The sequence below is a fragment of the Rhinoderma darwinii genome, chromosome 2, assembly GCF_050947455.1.
Source record: "Rhinoderma darwinii isolate aRhiDar2 chromosome 2, aRhiDar2.hap1, whole genome shotgun sequence".
Lineage (NCBI taxonomy): Eukaryota > Metazoa > Chordata > Amphibia > Anura > Rhinodermatidae > Rhinoderma > Rhinoderma darwinii.
The window spans coordinates 256528731-256549128 of NC_134688.1; the positions used below are offsets into that span (position 1 = coordinate 256528731).

The 20398-nt window shown below is 38.1% G+C and overlaps 1 protein-coding gene across 1 annotated transcript in view; it reads left to right on the forward strand.

Annotated features, from left to right (window-relative positions):
• The window catches only part of COL9A2 (collagen type IX alpha 2 chain), a 51234-nt gene that overhangs the window by 12539 nt on the left and 18297 nt on the right, over window positions 1-20398 (forward strand). Inside the window, exons 5-18 of the mRNA XM_075850494.1 lie at window positions 4057-4110; window positions 5632-5667; window positions 5760-5783; window positions 5862-5915; window positions 7200-7253; window positions 8924-8971; window positions 10728-10784; window positions 11681-11734; window positions 12280-12333; window positions 13158-13211; window positions 14255-14308; window positions 14653-14706; window positions 20111-20164; window positions 20267-20320. Of these exons, the coding sequence (XP_075706609.1) occupies window positions 4057-4110; window positions 5632-5667; window positions 5760-5783; window positions 5862-5915; window positions 7200-7253; window positions 8924-8971; window positions 10728-10784; window positions 11681-11734; window positions 12280-12333; window positions 13158-13211; window positions 14255-14308; window positions 14653-14706; window positions 20111-20164; window positions 20267-20320 (705 nt within the window). The remainder of the gene's footprint in view (window positions 1-4056; window positions 4111-5631; window positions 5668-5759; window positions 5784-5861; window positions 5916-7199; window positions 7254-8923; window positions 8972-10727; window positions 10785-11680; window positions 11735-12279; window positions 12334-13157; window positions 13212-14254; window positions 14309-14652; window positions 14707-20110; window positions 20165-20266; window positions 20321-20398) is intronic.

Genomic DNA, 20398 nt, shown 5'->3' on the forward strand with positions numbered 1-20398 from the left:
CCCAGGATGACGTTTCAGTGTAAGTGACGGCTGCAGCCAATCACAGGCCAAGCACAGGCTGCAGCGGTCACATGGACTGGAGCGTCATCCAGGGAGGTCGGGCCGGATGCCGAAAGAGGGACGCGTCACCAAGACAACGGGCGGTAAGTATGAATTTCTTTGACTTTCACTAGGGAAAGTGCTGTCCCTTCTCTCTATCCTGCACTGAATAGGGAGAAGAGAAGCACTTTTCCTGCAGTCCGCAGCGGCCAGTCCGCATCAATTTTCTGCACATTTTGTGCAGATCCGCTGCAGAATCTGCAACGCAGATTCTGTGCGGCATTGATGCGGACAGTTGCGGAGGAATTCCGCCATGTGTGGTCATGCCCTAACAGGTATACGCCACAGACACCAGAAATTTGCGTAAATTATAGAGGAAATCTACAACTCGAAAAGACAGGCAGAGAGTAGAACCTGCATTCCTTTTAGAGAGCCACCTCAGCCAAATCCATTCTCATTAGACAGAATAACTTTATTAAAAATAAGTGAAACGTTTTATCTTTGGTTTAACAAACGTTATGTCTTATTTTTGCTGGATTGTCAGATTTGCTGTGGGTTATTTCCGCTGTGAATCCGCAGGGAAATCCACTAAGGGCACGATCAGACGTGGCGGAATTTTCCGCTGCAAATGTTGGTGCAGATTTGGGGCAATTACGCAACGAATCTGTACCAACATTTGCATATTTGACAGGTAATTCAGACGTTGCAGAAAACACAGCGGACTTGCCACAGATTTCAGTTTTAGCATTGCAAAGGCTGAAATCCGCAGTGAAATTCCGCTTCTTCTCCGCAATAGACAGTGCATGCTGCGGAGGGAAAATTGCACACTGCAGCCTATGGCCCGCAGCTGAGTTTTCCGCAACGTCTGAACTAACTTGCCTAAAAATGTATTGAAACAAATGTAAAAAACGGCCGCTGGAGAATTCCACTGCTGACTGTCCGCAGCGGAATTCCACAGCAATTCCGCCACGTCTGAACGTGCCCTAAGGCAAGTCTCCACTGAATCGTGCAGATTGTAGTTCAGATTTGCTACTGCAAATTTCCTGCGTAGAAGCAAATAAAGATTTCATTTGAAATCCACACTTGCGGATTTTGCTGTGGATCCGCAGGTATTCTGGAGCAAAATACGCAACACTACATTAATTGCAAATTTGGTTGCCGTTTGTTTTTTTCTTCCCCATTGAAGTCAACGGGGAAAATTCCACATTGGATGTCAATTTCCATCCACTTCCTTATCCACTTGCTTGCTACTGTGATCTGCTGTGGATTTTACCTGCACAAATCCGCAGCTAAAATCCGCAGCATTTCTGTCTTGTTTAGACGTAGGGTAAAGCCACACGGTGCGTCGATGACGTTGTTTTGTTGCAGTTTTGTTGCGTTTGAAAACCGCATGCGGTCAACTGCATGCATTTTTTGTCTCTGTAATGCTGCAGTTCTGTTGCGTTTTTTAAAGGAAATAGTTTATAGACCTAGTTTTCCCTTGTGTTGAAGTTTGTTAGGTGCTTCCTGTATATAGTTCATTACAATGTATTGCAGAACTGTTAGCAAAAACCCAAGAAGTTCAGCAACAACATTGGCAGTGCGGTCATTAACTGCATACGGTCGGACATTATGAAGATGCGGTCAACCGCACAAAAATCACATTGTAATATAATAGCAGCAGTCTGTCCATAACAAAAATTTCACCTTTGACTTCTATTGAAAAATGACTTGCTGCAGTTTAAAAACGCAACATAAACGCAACGTGGCCGTACCGTGTGGCCTTACCCTTAGCTTCAGGCTGGGTTCACAATGTGCGTTTTTGTTGCTTTTTTAGCATAAATTTTTTTTGTTTTGGTTGACAAACATGAGTGACATGGGAGTTTATCTATCAAAATAAAAAAACGCATGTTAAAAATGCAACAAAACGCACAGTGTAAACCCAGCCAAAGGGTATCTTCAGACGGGGCGGACAATCTCCGCTGCAGATTTTGCCACACATTTTCTGCAATTACTCAATTAATCTTCTGCAAATTCCACATATGTGCATCCTGACATGGCAGATTTTGCAGCGGATTTTCCGCAGGTTACATCCTGTGTCAGCAACACTCTGGCTGGGAATACCGCTCCAGGAGGAGCCACTGACATCACTGTCCATATATGGACAGTGATGTCAGGGGCTCCTCCTGGAGCAGAATTCCCGGCCGTGGCATGGCCGATGCTCTGGCTGGGGATTCCACCCCTAGAGGGAGTCCCAATGGCTAAAGGGTGGGGGTAGCGCTATCTACAGGGGGGGGGGTTACACTATCTTTACGAGGGTGTGGCACTTTTTACATGGGCACTGTCGCACTATCTAAGTGGGCACTGGCACTTTATATGTGGGCACTGGCACTAGGGGTATTATACTGTATGGGGACAGCTAAGGTGGCATTATACTGTATGGGGCAGCTATGGGGCATTATACTGTATGGTGGTAGCTAAAGAGGCATTATACTGTATGGAGGCAGCTATGGGGGTATTATAGTGTATGGTGGCAGCTGTGGGGCATTATACTGTATGGTTGCAGCTAAGGGGGCATTATAATGTGTGGGGGAAGGTATAGGGGCATTATAGTGTATGGTGGCAGCTGTGGGGGCATTATATTGTATGGTGGCAGCTAAGGGGGCATTATACTGTATGGGGGCAGCTATGGGGGCATTATACTGTATGAGGACAGCTATGGGGTGCTATACTGTAAAAGAGCAGCTATGGGGGCTTTATACTGTATGAGGGGCATCTCTGTGGGCATTATGCTGTATGGGAGAATTTGTTTGGGTATTATACTACCTGGGGGTATCTGTGTGGGCATTATACTGCATGGGGCAGCTATTTGGAATTATACTGTGTGGGAGGTACTATGGGAGCATGATACCATATGGGCTGAACTGGGTGTGCATGGGCGGCGATTGGGTGGGATTAGAGGCAAGGCTTAAAAGGTAAAAAACTTGCCCCTCTTTGCATTACTTGAAAGTTGGGAGGTATGCATTTATCATCATTTGATGATAGTTTTTTTGCTGATTGATTATTTCCTCCATAAACATTGATTATAGGGGAACCTGTCACCAGCATTTCACCTATTAAACCAGCAATACCTGGTGGTAGTGGGTGAAAAATCATTTCTATATAACCTATAATTGTCTTCTTAGTAGGCTCTGTAGCTTTAGTATTCAGTTTTTTCGTTTTTCCACACCGTATGCTAATGAGCATAAAAGAGTCAAATCTTCATTTGAAAAGAGTAAAATCTTCATTCCTCAAGTCTTTCTGAGTTTACCCCGCCTCCTTACTTTTGATTGACTACTCCTCGCCTTCCCACCGCACACAAAATCCTGCGCTTGTGCATTGATGTCCTCTTCTGGGGTGTGCGCACAAAGGGACACCGGATTATTACAATAAAAGGCACAAAATGTTTGCAGACCGTTATGTACAGTTGGAGGAGGAGATTAGGAGAGGGGATAACGGCAATTAACTTTTGATAGCAGCGGCCAGTGAGGGATAAGTAAAGTTCAATAGGTGAATTGCTGGTAACAGGTTCCCTTTAAAAGATAAAATGACTACCTGAAGCTGTCACTAAATAGAGCATGGAAGTAAGTTACTCCCTCTAGTGGTGGCTATAGGCAGCCAGCCTTTTATCTTTTTAATCTAAGTCTAATCAGGAGAGTTGAAGCTCATCATTTTTTTTACATTTTGAGCCCTGACCGCTGTAAAGCTATATTAAGAAATATATTTAGAATTTAATTAGCACAGAATTTTTTATTTATTTGGTTTAAAAAAAAATAAATGGTACTCCAGGGCGGACATGCATTTTAAGGAAAATCTCATCATATGAGACCTACATTTCAAACCAATGTATTCTGCTGCCTTGAAGAATAAATACAGAATACCAAAAAGATTAATGCCAAAAGTTTATCAGTCATTTACCTTATTACAGCTAGAAGGTCTAGATTTTAAGTTTCCACAATCCCTTATTTTGTCCTGATCATAAATGCACTTTCCCTACAGGGACTAATTGGAGCTAAAGGAGATCCTGGACCAGCAGGCCGCCCTGGACCAAAAGTAAGTAACTTTTAAACCTCTTTGTTCTTCTGCTTCTCTACTACAGTGGGACTCTAATGAATATTTCCAAACTGTGTCACAAATGGCTACTCCTGCCTATGAGTAAAGACCATGTCTCATGAGCCATACTTGTTTTTTGTTTTTTTGCTGTGATGGTTTGCTGATATTACAAGGATACAATAGAGAACTGATTTTATATCAATCCAGTGTTGGTCATTATAACGTTTTGAGAAACTCCATCCTTTTCTACTTTCTACGCAGGGTTTGGATTGTTTAAAAAAGGTTAACACTAAGAATGTAAAAGATCTGCAAATGATTAAAGAGGCTCTGTCACCAGATTTTGCAACCCCTATCTGCTATTGCAGCAGATCGGCGCTGCAATGTAGATTACAGTAACGTTTTTATTTTTAAAAAACGAGCATTTTTGGCCAAGTTATGACCATTTTCGTATTTATGCAAATGAGGCTTGCAAAAGTACAACTTTTTCTTCTTGGTGCTGCAATTTCAATGTTAAGGAGTGTATTAAGAATGGTGTATGAAAGGCCAGTACTAATAAATTCCCCCCATAATGAACAAGAGTTTGATGCAGATACCCTACATATGTTTTGGATCTGCTCAGTTGTGGTTAAGTTTTGGAACAAAGTAATTGTACATATCTTTGAAGTGTATACAATTTATATCCCTTTTGACCCTGGGATTTGTATCTTGAGACACTTTATCAATGAGAATGCTTTTCAATGATAGATTAGCAATTTCTAGAGCTCTCTTCTTGGGGAGATTATTAATTCTAAAATTGTGGATTTCTAGATGTATCCCCTCGGTTATATGCTGGAAACAAATGGCGGCTGAAACTATTCAGTATAAAAATTGCAGCTATTGTCGAGGGTAAAAAAATATATGATGATGTGTTTAGAAATAGTTCTGGTCTTTGGACGCCTTTTTTTGTTTTTTTAAATTGTATTTTATTTTTTCTACCTCAGTGTCTAGGTTTGGGAGATAGTTGTGTTTGTATTTAAAATAAAGCTTATAGAACCAGGCACCTCATTTGAGTAAAGAAAGATCTTGGTAAAACCTTGTTTGTCACGAGGTTAACCCGTGACTTCCAGCACAACCCAGTGATATAAACCCGTCATTGGAGAATGACAAGTTGCTGTTAGCTACAGTTAGCTACTGTAGGTTGTCTTGGGTATAGTTTTTTACTGTTACATATCGTTATACTAACACCTTTTTAGTTGACTTACATTAAAGTATTGTATTGTTAGCACAGGGATGGAGGGAAGGAAAGAGGGCTTAGGTTAGGAAGGAGAGGAAGGGAAAAAAATAAAGGGATGGTGGGTTGATGAGAGGTAGAAAGGGGGAATGAAGGTTGAAGAGAAGGAATGGATATTTTGGATGATGTATAGTAAATAGTGGTTGATAAATACAGTAGTACATTGCTTTATTAGTCACATGCAATCTGCTCCAATATAGTTCTATTGTTTCTGTTACTAACATTTATTTTTTTAATACTGTGTCACATAGGGTCAGTTTGGACTCTCTGGGCCACCTGGAAAACCAGTGAGTATGAATGTGTATTTGATTATTATTTTCCATTTGTCTGCTAAAAGTAACAGTATTAACTATTTATTTTTCTTTCCCCTTCATATAAGGGCCCTGGCATTGCTGGACTTCCTGTAAGTGTAACCTGCATCTTTATTACTTTTATTAGTAATTTTAATGGCAAAAAAGGTGACAGTCTGTCTTTTTTGTAGGGTAGTCCAGGACCAGTTGGTCTTCCTGGAGAAATTGGAGCCACAGGACAAAAGGTAGGATATTTGTGATACAGTTATTGTCCTTGTCAGCAGAAATAATTGACGATTACCTTTCTATCTACAAATAATGTACAAAGATGGTACTGTGAGTGTGCATTTTTGATCCCAGAAAATGTGTTAGGGCCCACTCACATCTGTATTGGAGGCTCCGTTAGAGAGCTCTGTCATAGATCCGGCTGAAAATGCCCAGTAAAATCACAGACACCACGACAGAAGCCATTAAAGTTAATTGGTCCTGTCTGCCGCCAGTGGTGTCCATCATACAATGGATCCCGCGCTTCCAGAATTTTTGTTGTTCTGCTCCTCTGACGGAGCAGAATAACAGGAAAACCAATGCAGATGTGAAAAGGCCCTCACTCTTTGCACAATCTTGCAGCTGTGGATTAAAGTGGGTCTCTGGTTTCAGCAAATTAATGTTATTTTTTGTATAATTAAAAGTTTTCAATTTTCCAAAATACTTTTAGTATTAATTCCTCATGTTTTTCAAGATCTCTGCTTGTTGTTATACAGTAGGAACATTCATTGTTTACTTCCAGTGGATAAAATTCAGCCATGGTCATGTGATGGACACACAGGTGCACAGCTCATTACAGTATGTTCATTAGAGTGGTGTCTTCTAATGATCCCAGCACCTGTGTGTACATCGCATGACCATGGACAGAATTTTATCTACTGGAAAATCAATGAATATTCCTACTAGATAATAACAATAACTAAAATAACAATAATAAAATAATAGCTAAAATAACTTCCACTCATCTGGGAATGCTTTCCACAAGATTTTGCAGTGTGTCTATGGGAATTTTTGCTCATTCATCCAGAAGAGAATATGTGGCTCCCAATCTACGTTTTAGTTCATCCCAAAGGTGTTTGATGGGGTATTCTTTCACAAATGTTTGTAAAGGCAGACTGCATGGCCAAGTGCTTGGTTTTATACATCTGTGGCAATGGGACTGAATGAAACACCTGAATTCAATGATTAAGAGGTGTGTCCCGATACTTTTGTCCATTTAGTGTTATATATTATGTAATGTGTACATGACATCTGAAAGTAATCTAATCAATACTCTGGTACATCTACTGCAGTTTAACCAAATATATCTCATCCCGTCATTTTGCTACTTTTTAAGGCTTTTATTTAAACTCATTTACATCCCTATTCCAACGGTATTTTCCCTATTGATTTACTGGAGAGTGATCACGTTGTAGCTATTTTCTGTTGAGAAAATCTATAGTCTTTTGCAATATAAATTGTTTTGATCATGTTTTGATTTTTAGGGTATAAAAGGACCTCTTGGGCCTTCGGGACCACCTGGACCCCCTGGAAAGCCAGTATGTACATAGATTTTTCTCTATATTAAAGGGAAATGGTAAAGTAATGTGCCAAATTAGAATGTCCCATCATGTTAAGTGGCAAATGCTTCTTGGTTTTGCTCATTCGTACACATGTGTATATATATATATATATATATATATATATATATATATATTAGAATCCCGAATTTTATACGATGACGAAAATGGTGTAAATTGTGCCAAATTTATCAAAATGGCACTTGGGTTCTGCTAGCTAAATGCTAAAAGTTTCTACACACAGTTGATATAAATATATGTTTAATATGACTTAAAAAGGAACAATAGCAATCTCATACCCATACATTTTTATTAATAGAGAAGTTTAGTTTAGGGTTCATTGGCTGGGATCTTAATCACTGTTGCTAATGTAAAAATTGATCGAGACCCCTCTCCCTTTGTGTACACCCATAGATGCTGCTGTCGATATGGATGGCTAAGAACAGTCATAAAATTAGACACCTTAGGCCCCCTTCACATCAGGTTATTGCACTATGTTTGACCTATAAGCCACGAAAATCTCCTGATGTATACATTAAACATAGGGTGTGAAAGATGCCCTAACAGTGGCATCCGTCACCAGAGATTATAGTAGTATCTGTTAAACAGATATGTCATGAACTGGGGTCATGAGAGTTATTATACAGCCCATGAAGTAGACGTTAAATGTATGCCTGTGATGCATTCCATACAGTGGCATACGTCACCCATAGGCTCCCATGTTAAAATACGTATACTTTTTTTGCATGATCGCGTGGGATGAAATAGCGTAGCCTACTACACTATTCCATACCTCAAAAAAAAATATATATATACTGACGTATACTAGCTCAATGGAGGCCAGAAGGACCCTCTTTTGTCCTCTGTTGGACTAAAGGAGACCTATGTACACATTTGCCATGTACGCAGAGAGCTTTCCCGAAGTACACGCTATATATAGTGAATGAACGTGGTGTGAATGGGATATTAGGGTGGTTATAAGCAAGACTTTGTACTCCTGTTTGTAAAATTCAAATGCATTTGCCATTGCTGAAATAAAGTATGTCTCCATTTGTGCCATTTTTATTATTTGCAAGTATTGTTACTTTTATGTTTTACAATTTTGCAACATTTTCATTATGGGTCTTTTCTTCATTGCTGTTTTATAAATGTCCCCCAGTGTGTATTCGTCTGACTGCACTGGCAACACAAATAGTCACTTGTGCAACTTTGCTTTCGAATTTTCCATTAATAACTGACCTCCATAGAGACTTATTTTAGCATATTGTTCACATATATTAGGAGGATTTTCTATGAAACTGTCACGTTTCACCATTTACCTCTAGGCTATGATCTGTTCTTCCTGAGAGTGTATTCTTCTTTCTATAGTCTTATATTTCTGTATTTTGCTATTTGCATTGACATTCATTATGTGAAACTTATTATGTGTTTTCACTTTTCTCTCCTCTGAGCTGTAAGACTCAGTACTATCTGTGTAACACATTGTCCCTGCACAGTTCCTAAATTGCAGAATGCACAGTAAATGCTGAGTCTGAAATTATAGGAATTTACGAGTACAGAGCAAAAATGGCTAATAAGACAATGGATTAGTCCTGCAGATTTAGTAAATGAAATGTAATATGAGGCCCCACATTTCCTTTATGTTTCAGGGTCCTTCAGGAAGTATCCAAGGCTTGGAAGGCAGTGCTGATTTCCTGGTGAGTGCCCTTTTTGGGGGTAATCCAGGTAATGCGCTGGAACCTCTGTTTATATTTCATTCCAAAAATATCTCCCTTTGTCGTTGAGGTTTCTTTATTCTGAACTTACTACGCAGAGAAATTTCCTTTGAAGCAAAGTAAATGAATTCTGGCAACCTAGTGATCAAAGAGGAAATATATACACAGTACAGTATTAAGAATTGCGTAGTCACTGCTGAGGGTCTGAGATTGGAAACATTCATAGTTTAACAATGGGTAGACTTGTTAGTGTTAGTTAAACAAAAAGACAGAAATAACAATTAACTGAGAATAATTGGGGTCAATAATGGAAAACAATAAAAAGCAAAAGTTACTTTGTTTCTTATGGCAGCCAATCAGAAGTTACTTTCATATTCCAAACTGAGAACTAAGACTTGATTATTTGTTATGAGAAATACTGTAGCACTGTCATTATATCCAATGTGTTTTTTAAAAAGTATATATCTCCAAAGTATATATATAATTCAAATCTAATGTCACTATATTTATGTAAATTGAGATTAAAATAACACTGTTCTAAACTCTGAATGTATCAGGATGAAGTACAAACTTTAAACCGTGGTCTCTGCTAAAAAAAAAGGGCATGGAGGAAATGGGGGGGGGGGGGGTCCCAACTACTTCAAGGACATTTTTAGCAGAGATGTCTGGTTGTAATTTTTTTTACATTAATTCAACTGTTGTTCTGTCAAAGTTTGTTGAATATCTAAACTACTTCACCAATTAAAACGGTAATATTATCAGATTTACATCTCAGGATCATATAGTCACTGAATGTCTGTGTCCTTAGACTTTGCCCACCTCTAGCAGCCTCCCCTCCCCCTTGGCTGCCTATGGGCATATGTCTATGCCTTTAGTTAAATATAGCTCTGGTAATACTGCATCCTACAAGGAAGAATGCTAATCTAAATAGGTTGGAGCATTTTCATTATCATTTGTCCTCGACTTCTGTACTCAATTACTGTAATTTAAGATCTTGAAATAAAAACACTTCAGTGACCAACTCTGGTATGGAGACAAAAGGTCTAAAATGAAAGCATTCAGAAAATAAAGTCCCAAAAATACAGGATCAACTGCGAAATACCAGCCGCCAACTTTATTGCAGTTGTAAATATGCACCACCAGCCCTCCTACCTAATCTGAGTATCACTGCTTGAGATATTCCCTGTAAGGAAGCAAAGGCCCAAACATTTTCAGGTGGCTGATTATATAATAAAGCAGTTGAAATATCAGAGAATAATTACAACTAATAACTCCATTTTTGAATAGAGTGTCCATTTGCTGTACTCACAGTTCTTGAAATTTGGGTCACTCTTACTGTTGGACAGTACACAACCGTCCCACCAAAGTACCAGAGGTTCCTCTAGTGGGCCCAGGCTCGGACACATTAAGGGGCCCCAAAGCTCCAGTAGAATTGATCCATTATGAACTGATTTTTCAGACAAACACTTGCCACTAGGGTCTATTTCTTAAGGATTCACAAAAAACCTCTTTGTTTCTGTAAAGATGGATGCTAAGGCCAGCTAGGTCCTTCTGGTACGCCCATGGAGTTTTAATGAAAACTATCCTCCATATTATTGGGTTTGTACCCATTGGTGTCATATTTATTCTATTTTACAGGGCTAATTGATTTACATTTATTGTAAAATTTATCATTTTTAACACTGTATAATTAATAAAGACAAAAATGTCGTCTGTACTATGTGATTATGTTTTCTAGTGCCCATCAAACTGCCCAGGTGGTCCAAAGGGTCCTCAAGGTCTTCAGGGAGTTAAGGTGAGATCATCTGTTACATATTCTTTCTTGTCATTTACAACTTTTTAAACACTACAATTTATTGAAGTTTTAGAGCCTAAACGTTCTCCATAAGCATAGCAATGACATCAAGTTGTAACTACAATAGAGTAATAATATTTATAGCTCACTGTATATATATATATATATATATATATATATATATAGATATATATATAGCACTCCAGAGATATGTAGCAAAAACTTGAAGGTGCTTTATTAATCCATCAGTCAGGTGCAACATTTCAGCTTTACAATAGAGCCTTTCTCAAGCATATATATGTATATATGTATATATATATATATATATATATATATATATATATATATATATATATACATAGATATATATATATATATCTACATATATATATATATATATATATATATATCTATATATATATATATATATATATATATATATATATATAAAAAATAAAACTCAGTTTACCCGTTAGTGTTCTGAATGCCCACACGAAAGCCAACATTCGGAGAACATACCAACATCTTGCTGAATTTGCCCTGGTTGATGCAGTTCAATTTCCTGATTAATCATAAACAGAGTTTTACTCATTAACCCTAATTTAGAGAAATTGACGCGCTTTCATGGGTGCATATATTATAGTTTTAAACCCAAAGTAGTCGAGAAGTAACATGCAACGAAGTATTCTTACTATTCAATCAAGTATCTCTTTTACAGCAATATAGCACACATTAAAGCATGCTCGAACTAGTTATTCTAATTTATATCATGGTACTTTACCATTTTATATTTTATTTGTTTGCCATTTTATCTCTAGCAAATAGATACCAGACTTCTGTTAATATGACAAAAGAGAATGGCACAATTTTTAATAACCAGATTTCTTTCTTTTAAGGGTCACAAAGGGCGTCCAGGTCCCCTTGGAGAGCCAGGACAACAAGGAAAATCTGTAAGTATTTCAAACAATTATTTATGGACAAAACACTGGTATTATTAATACATACCTGCAAACAATAACATAATATCTATATATATATATATATATATATATATATATCTATATATGTATATATACATATATATATATATATATATATATAGATAGATATATAACGATATATATATATATATATATATATATATGTGTATTGTTATCTGATATATTGCCTTGTAAAGGTTGACACCCCAAATAGAGGGCATAAATCTGCAATGTCGCAGGTCTGTTAACTTTCCTACGTGTTATGACGGATATATTGGTAAATTACTTGACAAGAATTGATCTTTAGGCAACTGTCTTTGTCATGTGGTTGGGGAGTATATTATTCATTGCCAATAGTAACAACCCTGAGTCTCTGTGACCCCCTTACTGAGTGATTTACCTATCTGCCATTCTGGATTTTGTAGTTTGTACTATTGTTGTAAATGTAACTAGAAGCAAAAAATCTTTGTGTACATCCAAGTAACTAAAAATAATTTTTGTATCTTTAATTACAGGGCCCAAAGGGAGATGTTGGCATTTCTGGAGAACAAGGAATCCCAGGACCCCCGGTAATTTCTGGAAATGTTCTGTAAATAATTTGCGTAAATAAAAAATAGTATAAAAACCAATCTCTTTTCCAAACATATATCTTCATAGTCTGAATACTATGAACATATGCCGACAATAACATATTGTGGACACATCATAAAATTTACACACAGTTTGGTTAAGATATAATGTACTGTAAAAGTAGATACTTCCACCATTATTCAAAGTTTTTCCTAATTAAAAATATTCCAGTGGGGTACATAGCACTGGCGTCCATGTGTTTAATGTTGTGTTTATTCTTTCATAATAAAATTCTATTTTTTTATTGGTGTAGACCATGGATTCTTAACCTTTTTCTAGTGAGGCCTCACCAGCCTGAACACAACATTTTAAATGTATCAAAATTAATCTATTAAACCCAGCATAACATAAAAATAAGTCCAAAAGGAGTCAGTTATCTTGCTATATCAGATATTGGTGAAGCGAGAAAGCGGCCTGTACAGGTTTCTGTTGCTTTTTGACAGTCAAAGCTGCATAGCATGCTGGTGAATTCTATCCTGTAAAAATAACTAAAACTCATTATGAGTTAGTAAGAATAAGAAGTTCATAACTTTTCTGTAAAGAAATCATAATAGAACAGATCATGACATATCATGACGGATCCCGTAAAAATGAAAGCCATTTCGCCATTGGGAATAGAGCCTATTAATCATAACTTTTTCTTGTGATCACACTATCATGGGCATCCTCAGCTTCATAAATATGGACCATCATGCCTAAATATATATTTATAATAACCGTTTTTAATTATTATTTTTAATTACCCTTTTTTTTGTTATTACAGGGCCCACAGGGTATACGTGGTTTTCCAGGAATGAGTGGACCCAAAGGAGAGATGGTAAGTCATTCATATGATCAGAACTGTTTAGGTGAGCACAGTGGAGCAGATTTACTAATACTTTCTAAGTTTTAAACAGTGTAAACTTAGACCAAGCAGTCAGAAGATGCGCTAAATTTATCAAAGTGGCGCACAGTGTGTGATAAATTTGTGCATCTAGCTAGACATGTTAGACGCTTTTCTCTTTCTTATACCACCTCTTGGTTAGCTAAGGTAATGCCAGTTTTTGTGCCAAACTTTTGGTGCAACACGGCGTCACATTTTAGGCCATACCTTTTATGCTACATCATGCCCGTAACTTTAAACAGAAATATGGCAAAGAATTCACTTCTTCCATGCCCATTATTTTTTTTTATATGTCAGTGAATCCAACGATCATGGGAATGAGGTAGTACATTTAAATTTAGAGATCTTCCACCAGCTGACTTGAAATAGTGCAGAAGATATGGGCCAATATCTCTATGATACAACATTAACATTTTATCTTATTAATATCACCATAGTAAAGTTTATCTTCAACCACCACAATAAAAAATATTTAATATAAAGTTGAGGGAGTTTTATAAATTACCATAATATTATTTACCGTACATCAGCTCCTTATTTTAATAAAAATTTGTAAAGCCATGAAAACCATGCAGAAGTCATTTCGATGAGAGATATTTGAGAGTATACCTATATTGTTTTAGCAAGGCTTAGGAGTATCAGTTTTTAGACTAGCGATTCTAGAGTAGAATTCTGATAGTATAAAGCAGTCTATATGAGATGCATTTGTATTCCGGCAAACAAAACGGTCATGTTTTCATTGCATTATTGCTTCTAAAATGACATCCACTGTCAGCACCTACAATATTTAGCTGTTAAACATATTTAAAAATAGTGTGTTATGAAACGTCACAAAAAAATTATGTTTCTGTAACATGACGGATGCTCATCATCCCAAAGATAGCAATAAAATTGGACTCTGTGGAGACACGTGCAAGGATTGTTATACAGTACTGAGATTGATTCTAACAGAAAACTCTTTTCTGTATATTTGTCAGGGTCCTTCCGGATATAAGGGGATGATCGGATCAGTGGGTGCAGCAGGAAAGCCTGTAAGTTGACATCAAGTAGCATTCTTTCTTCACTCCCCCTCCTCTATATATGGCAGTGTTATATTTGTGTGTATGGTATAGTATACAAATAATGGATCCTGTATTAAACAGGAGTGTATACTTTATGCTGTGATCTTTCCAGGTTTCTCTACATACGCAGAACATTACATTTCATTCCATCAGGGGGCACAGAGGTGAAATCCCACATCCTGAGTGCAGATTTCTCAGTCCTCATTACAGCATTCCCTGGAGAAAATGAGTGTTTAATTAAACTGCACTTATGGTGGTTATTATCAGTAATGAGTCTGGCCTACAAAGTCTTTACTTTTCTATGTTGGTTTCAGGGTGAGGAGGGTCCAAAGGGGCCTCCAGGAGAGCCGGGTGAGAAAGGAGACAGGGTGAGTCAAACTTTTATCATTTTTTCATTTACTATTAAAATATGATTATACACTGTTTCTGGTAGAATTCAATGGTGTATATTTAAAGGGAAATTCTCTGAACATGTTCACTGTTTCCACTATATATTTGGGACAGCAGTATTTTTATTCAAACATATTCATGAGTTTCACTTTCATGCACAATAGCCTTTAGTAGGAAAGAAATTAGTTTGGTGTTAGGTCCGGGGAAGTTAGTGTCAAAGTCATAATGCTGTTGGAGTTGTTCTTTAAGTATATTATACAGTAACCCCTGAGCTATAGTGTTTGTACAGAAATATTTTTACTCCGTGGCAATCTTGTAAAAAAATTGTATAAGGCTGGGTTCACACAGGCATAAAAGTACGCAGCGTATCCGACCAAAAACTTGCAGAGAATTCCTCCTGAAAAACCGCACCAAATTGTGCACATTTTCAGGTGCAATCTCCACTACAGAAAGCAGTGGTTAAAAAAAGTGACGCATCCCTATGTTCTCTGTGCACCCCGGCCTTCTGGAATGACACTTCAGCTCATGTGACAGCTGCAGCCTGTGATTGGCTGCAGCAGTCACATGAGATGAAACGTTGTCCCAGGAGAAGAACAGATGAATGAGTCGCTATGACAATGGCCGGGGGGTGGGGGGGGGGGGGGTTATTAACCTTTTTAGTCATTGTAAAAAAAAAAGTTTTTGTTGTGTATGTGCAATTTACTGCGGCACAATCACTGAGTTTCCACCGCAAAAGTTGCAACACTTGTTATGTGTTGCAGGTTTTACCTCCACATTGAATTCAAAGGGGAAAACCCGCAACAGAAGAACAGCGATTCCACAGCATAAATTGACATGCCAGGTCATATTATGAATGTTTCTGCTGCAGATTTTTTCTGCAGCGTGTGCATGAGATTTGTTCAAATCTCATCTACTTTACTGCTACAGTAAATGCTGCAGAATTTCCACACAGAATTCTGTTGTGGAAATTCTGCAGCGTTTACGCTACATAGGAACCCAGCCTAAAAGTGAAATATCTATAATAGTTCCATATTGAAGGATCAAGTGGCATGTTTTTTTTCCTACTTTGCATTATAATAATTTCTGAACTTTTTCCATATTCATTTTTAATTAATTTTATACTTAAATTTGACCTAAACGTTCTTTTTGTTAATTATACAAGCTTGAAAGGGTAGAAGGGAAACTAATTTATCTCAATGGATACTTTTAACCCCTTCCCGACATTTGTCGTATGGATAGGTCATGGAAAGCTATTGCTTCCCGCATTTTGCCGTATCCATACGACAAATGGATGGCACCGGGTCAGAAGCTGAGTCAGTGCCATCATCACCGGATGTCAGAGGTGTATTATAGCTGTAATGGCGGGGACCAAAATTAGCTTAGAGCCCGGCCATTAACCCCTTAAATGCAGCAGTTAAAACCCATCGCTGCATTTAAGGAGTTTACAGCTCATCGGCACCCCAGCAATGGAATGACTAGGGTTCCATTAGCTGGAATGGCAACCGGAGGCCTAATACTGGCCTCCCGGTCTGCCTAGCACGGAAGCCGTTCAGGCCCCGCCCAGAGGCCTGAAAGGTTTCCACAGCCGCCGGCAAGAAGGTGCCGGCTCAGTAGCTGAGCCGTCGTCATTAGCGGTGGATGTCAGCTGTATGTTACAGCTGACATCCACCTATAACGGCAGGAACCGGAGCTAGCTCTGATCCCTGCCATTAACCTCTTAGATTCAGTGATCGAATGCGATCGCTGCATCTTAGAGGTTGCTAGCAGATCGGTAGCCCTGCCATGCGATAGCAGGGCTGCCAACTGCTGCTATGGCAAGAGGAGGCCTAACAATGGCCTCCTGCTCTGCCATTACGGAAGCCGAGTAAGCCCTGCCGGGAAGCGAAGCCTAATTGGCTTGCTGTAAGTCAATGACCGACAGATCTAATACATTGCACTACATAGGTAGTGCAATGTATTAGAAAAAAAAAAATCAGACAGTTGGACCTTCAAGTCCCCTAGTGGGACTTAAAAAAAAAGTGTAAAAAATGTGAAAAAAAAGTTTTAAAACATATAATAAAAGTTTCAAGTAATAAATTAAAATACAATCGCCCTTTTCACTTATCAAGTGCTTTATTATTGAAAAAAATAAAATAAACCATACATATTTGATATCGCCGAGACCATAACAGCCTGAACTATAAAAATATTATGTTATTTATTGCACACGGTGAACGGCGTAAAAAAAAACCCATAAAAAACTATATCAGAATTTCTGTTTTTTGGTCACTGTGCCCTACAAATATTGGTATAAAAACTGACCAAAAAGTCGCATGTATACAAAAATGGTACCTATAAAAACTATAGCTCGTCTCGCAAAAAACAAGCCCTCATACAGCTCCGTCGACAAAACAATTAATACTTTATGGTTCTCACAACTTGGAAACAGAAAAAATACCTACTTTTTACAAAAGTAATTTTATTGTGCAAAAACTTGTAAAGCATAAAAAAGCGCTATAAATTTGGTATCGCCAAAATCGGACTGGCCCGAGAATAAAGTTAATTGTAATTTATAACGCATGGTGAACTCTATATAAAAAAAAATGAAAAAACTATGCCAGAATTGAAGTTTTTTGATCACTTGGCCTCCCAAAAAATTGGATAAAATGTGATCAAAAAGTCGCATGTACCACAAATAACTACAACTCGTCCTGCAAAAAAACACGCAGAGTGTGGGCCAAAAGGGGGATAAGGAAGGACATTTATCAGTGCGACACCGGCCTGTGCAGAATGGATTGCTTCACAGCGTAACAAATATCTATGGTTTATTTTATTGTTTTTTTTACCCCATTATTATACTAGCTGACTATGCCCCTGATGTACTCTCCCCTATATGACCCCCACATTGTAGACTGAAATACCAATAATACTCCAAACAATACTACTACCAAGCAAAATTCATGCACCAAAAGTCAAATGGTGCTCCCTCCCTTCTGAACCCTACAGCGTGCCCACACAGCAGTTTACTTCCACATATATGGCATCACCATACCCGGGTATGGCATCACCATACCCGGGTATGGCATCACCATACAATTTTTCGGGTGTGTGTCTCCAGCTAAACAAGCTGGGCACAACATATTTGCCACTGAAATGGCATATCTAGGCAAAAATTAAAATTTTTGCACCATCCGCATCACAATTATTTATGGAAAAGACCTGTGGAGGAAAAATGCTCACTACACCCCTTAATAAATGCCTTGAGGGGTGCAGTTTCCAAAGTGGGGTCACTTCTGAGGGGTTTCTTTTATTACTTCACATCAGACCTGCAATTGTGAACCAATACTTTGTAAATCGCCAAATTAGGCCTTAATTTTACATGGTACTATTTCCCTCCTGAGCCCTGTCAAATGTGCAGGCAAAAAATTAGGGTCACAGGGTGTTTCTAAAACCGGGAAACACAGCATAATAATTAGAGAGCTGTCCTGTTATTGTGTCACAAGCTGTGCACCACATATTGGCATATCTATGGTAAAAAAATCCCATTTTCACTCTGCAACATCAAGTGCACACTACTTTCTGCAAAACACTTGCAGGGTTAACATGCTTACTACACGCCTAGGTGAATACCTTCAGGGGTGTAGTTTCCAAAATGGGGTCAATTCTGGGGGGTTTCCACTGTTTTGGTCCCACAGGGGCTTTGCAAATGCAACATAGCGCCCAGAAACCAATCCAGCAAAATCTGCAGTCCAAAAGCCAAATGCCGCTCCTTCCATTCTCAGCCCTGCCGTGTGCCCAAACTGCAGTTTATGACCACATATGGGGTATTGCCATACTCGGGAGAACTAGCTTTACAAATGTTGTGGTTCTTTTTTCCTTTATTTGTTGAGAAAATGAAAAATTTTGAGCTAAACCTACATCTGAAGAAAAGGGATTGTTTTTATTTTCACTGCCCAATTCTAATAAATTCTATGAAACACCTGTGGGGTAAAAATGCTCACTACACCACTAGATGAATTTTTCAAGGGGTGTAGTTTCCTAAATGGTGTCACTTGTGGGGGGTTTCCACTATTTTGTCCCCTCAGGGGCATTGCAAATGCGACATGACCTCCGCAAACCATTCTTGCTAAATTTTAGCACCAAAGCCAAATTGCGCTCTTTCCCTTCTTAACCCTGTCGTGTGTCCAAACAGCCGTTTATGACCACATATGGGGTATTGTTTTACTCGGAAGAAATTGCTTTACAATTTTTGCAGTGCTTTTTCCTCTTTAGTCCTTGTGAAAATGAGAAAAAAATTAGCTAAACCTACAATTTCTTTGAAGAAATTTAGATTTTAATTTTCACGGCCTAATTCCAATAATTTCTGCAATAAACCTGTGGGGTCAAAATGCTCACTATACCCCTAGATAATTTCCTTGAGGGGTATAGTTTACCAAATGGGGTCAATTTTGTGGGATTTCTACTGTTTTGGCACCTCAAGAGCCCTTCATACCTAACATGGTGCCTAAATATATTCTAATAAAAATAAGGCCCCAAAATCCACTAGGTGCTCCTTTGCTTCAGAGGCCGTTGCTTCAATCCATTGGCAGGCTAGGGCCACATGTGGGATATTTCCTAAAACTGCAGAACCTGGGCAATAAATATTGAGTTGCATTTCTCTGGTAAAACTTTCTGTGTTACAAACAAAATGGATTAGAAATGAATTTCTGCAACAACAAAAAATTTTCATTTGTAAATTTCACCTCTGCTTTATATCCTGTGAAATGTCTAAAGGGTTAAAAAAACGTTCTAAATGCTGTTTTGAATGCTTTGAGGGGTGAAGTTTTTAAAATGTGATGATTTATTGGTGGTTTCTAATATATATAAGGCCCTCAAAGCCACTTCACAACTCAACTGGTCCCTGTAAAAATAGCCTTTTGAAATTTTCCTGAAAATGTGAAAAATTGCTGCTAAAGTTCTAAGCCTTGTAACGTCCTTGAAAAACAAGAGGATGTTAAAAAAAAACTATGTAGACATATGGGGGATGCTAATTAGCAACTAGCAACAATTTTGTGTGGTATAACTGGCTGTCTTACAAGCAGATACATTTAAATTTAGAAAAATGAAAATTTTTGCAATTTTTCGCAAAATTTTTGTTTTTCACAATTAAATACTGAATGTATTGAACAAATTTTGCCAGTAACATAAAGTCCAATGTGTGAAGTTATTACCACATAAAGTGAAACATGTCAGATTTGAAAAATGAGGTTCTGTCAGGAGGGTCAAAACTGGCCAAAGCGGGAAGGGGTTAAGGGGTCATTCACACATATATGCAGTATGATACAATGCCTAGTTCTATACTTGTATTATGTGTTTTTATTGATATGTTACTTTATTATGTCCCCCAACACATTTCTATTGTAGGGTGCTCGGGGAATTACTGGACAGTTTGGAGCGATGGGCCCAAAGGGCAACAATGTAAGTTCATATACCGTGTTTTTCAAACTATAAGATGCACGTGACATGGATTGGGGTTCGACTTTCGACTATCTAAAAATTTACTCTATCTCCCACCTACAGGGCCTACCCGGTATTGATGGCAAGGATGGTACTCCAGGCGTTCCTGGAATAAAGGTGGGTACCAATGTGATCTTTCTTTTCTTGGTTATAACACATTAAATTTTTGCCCTCATGTATTTTTTTTTTTTAATT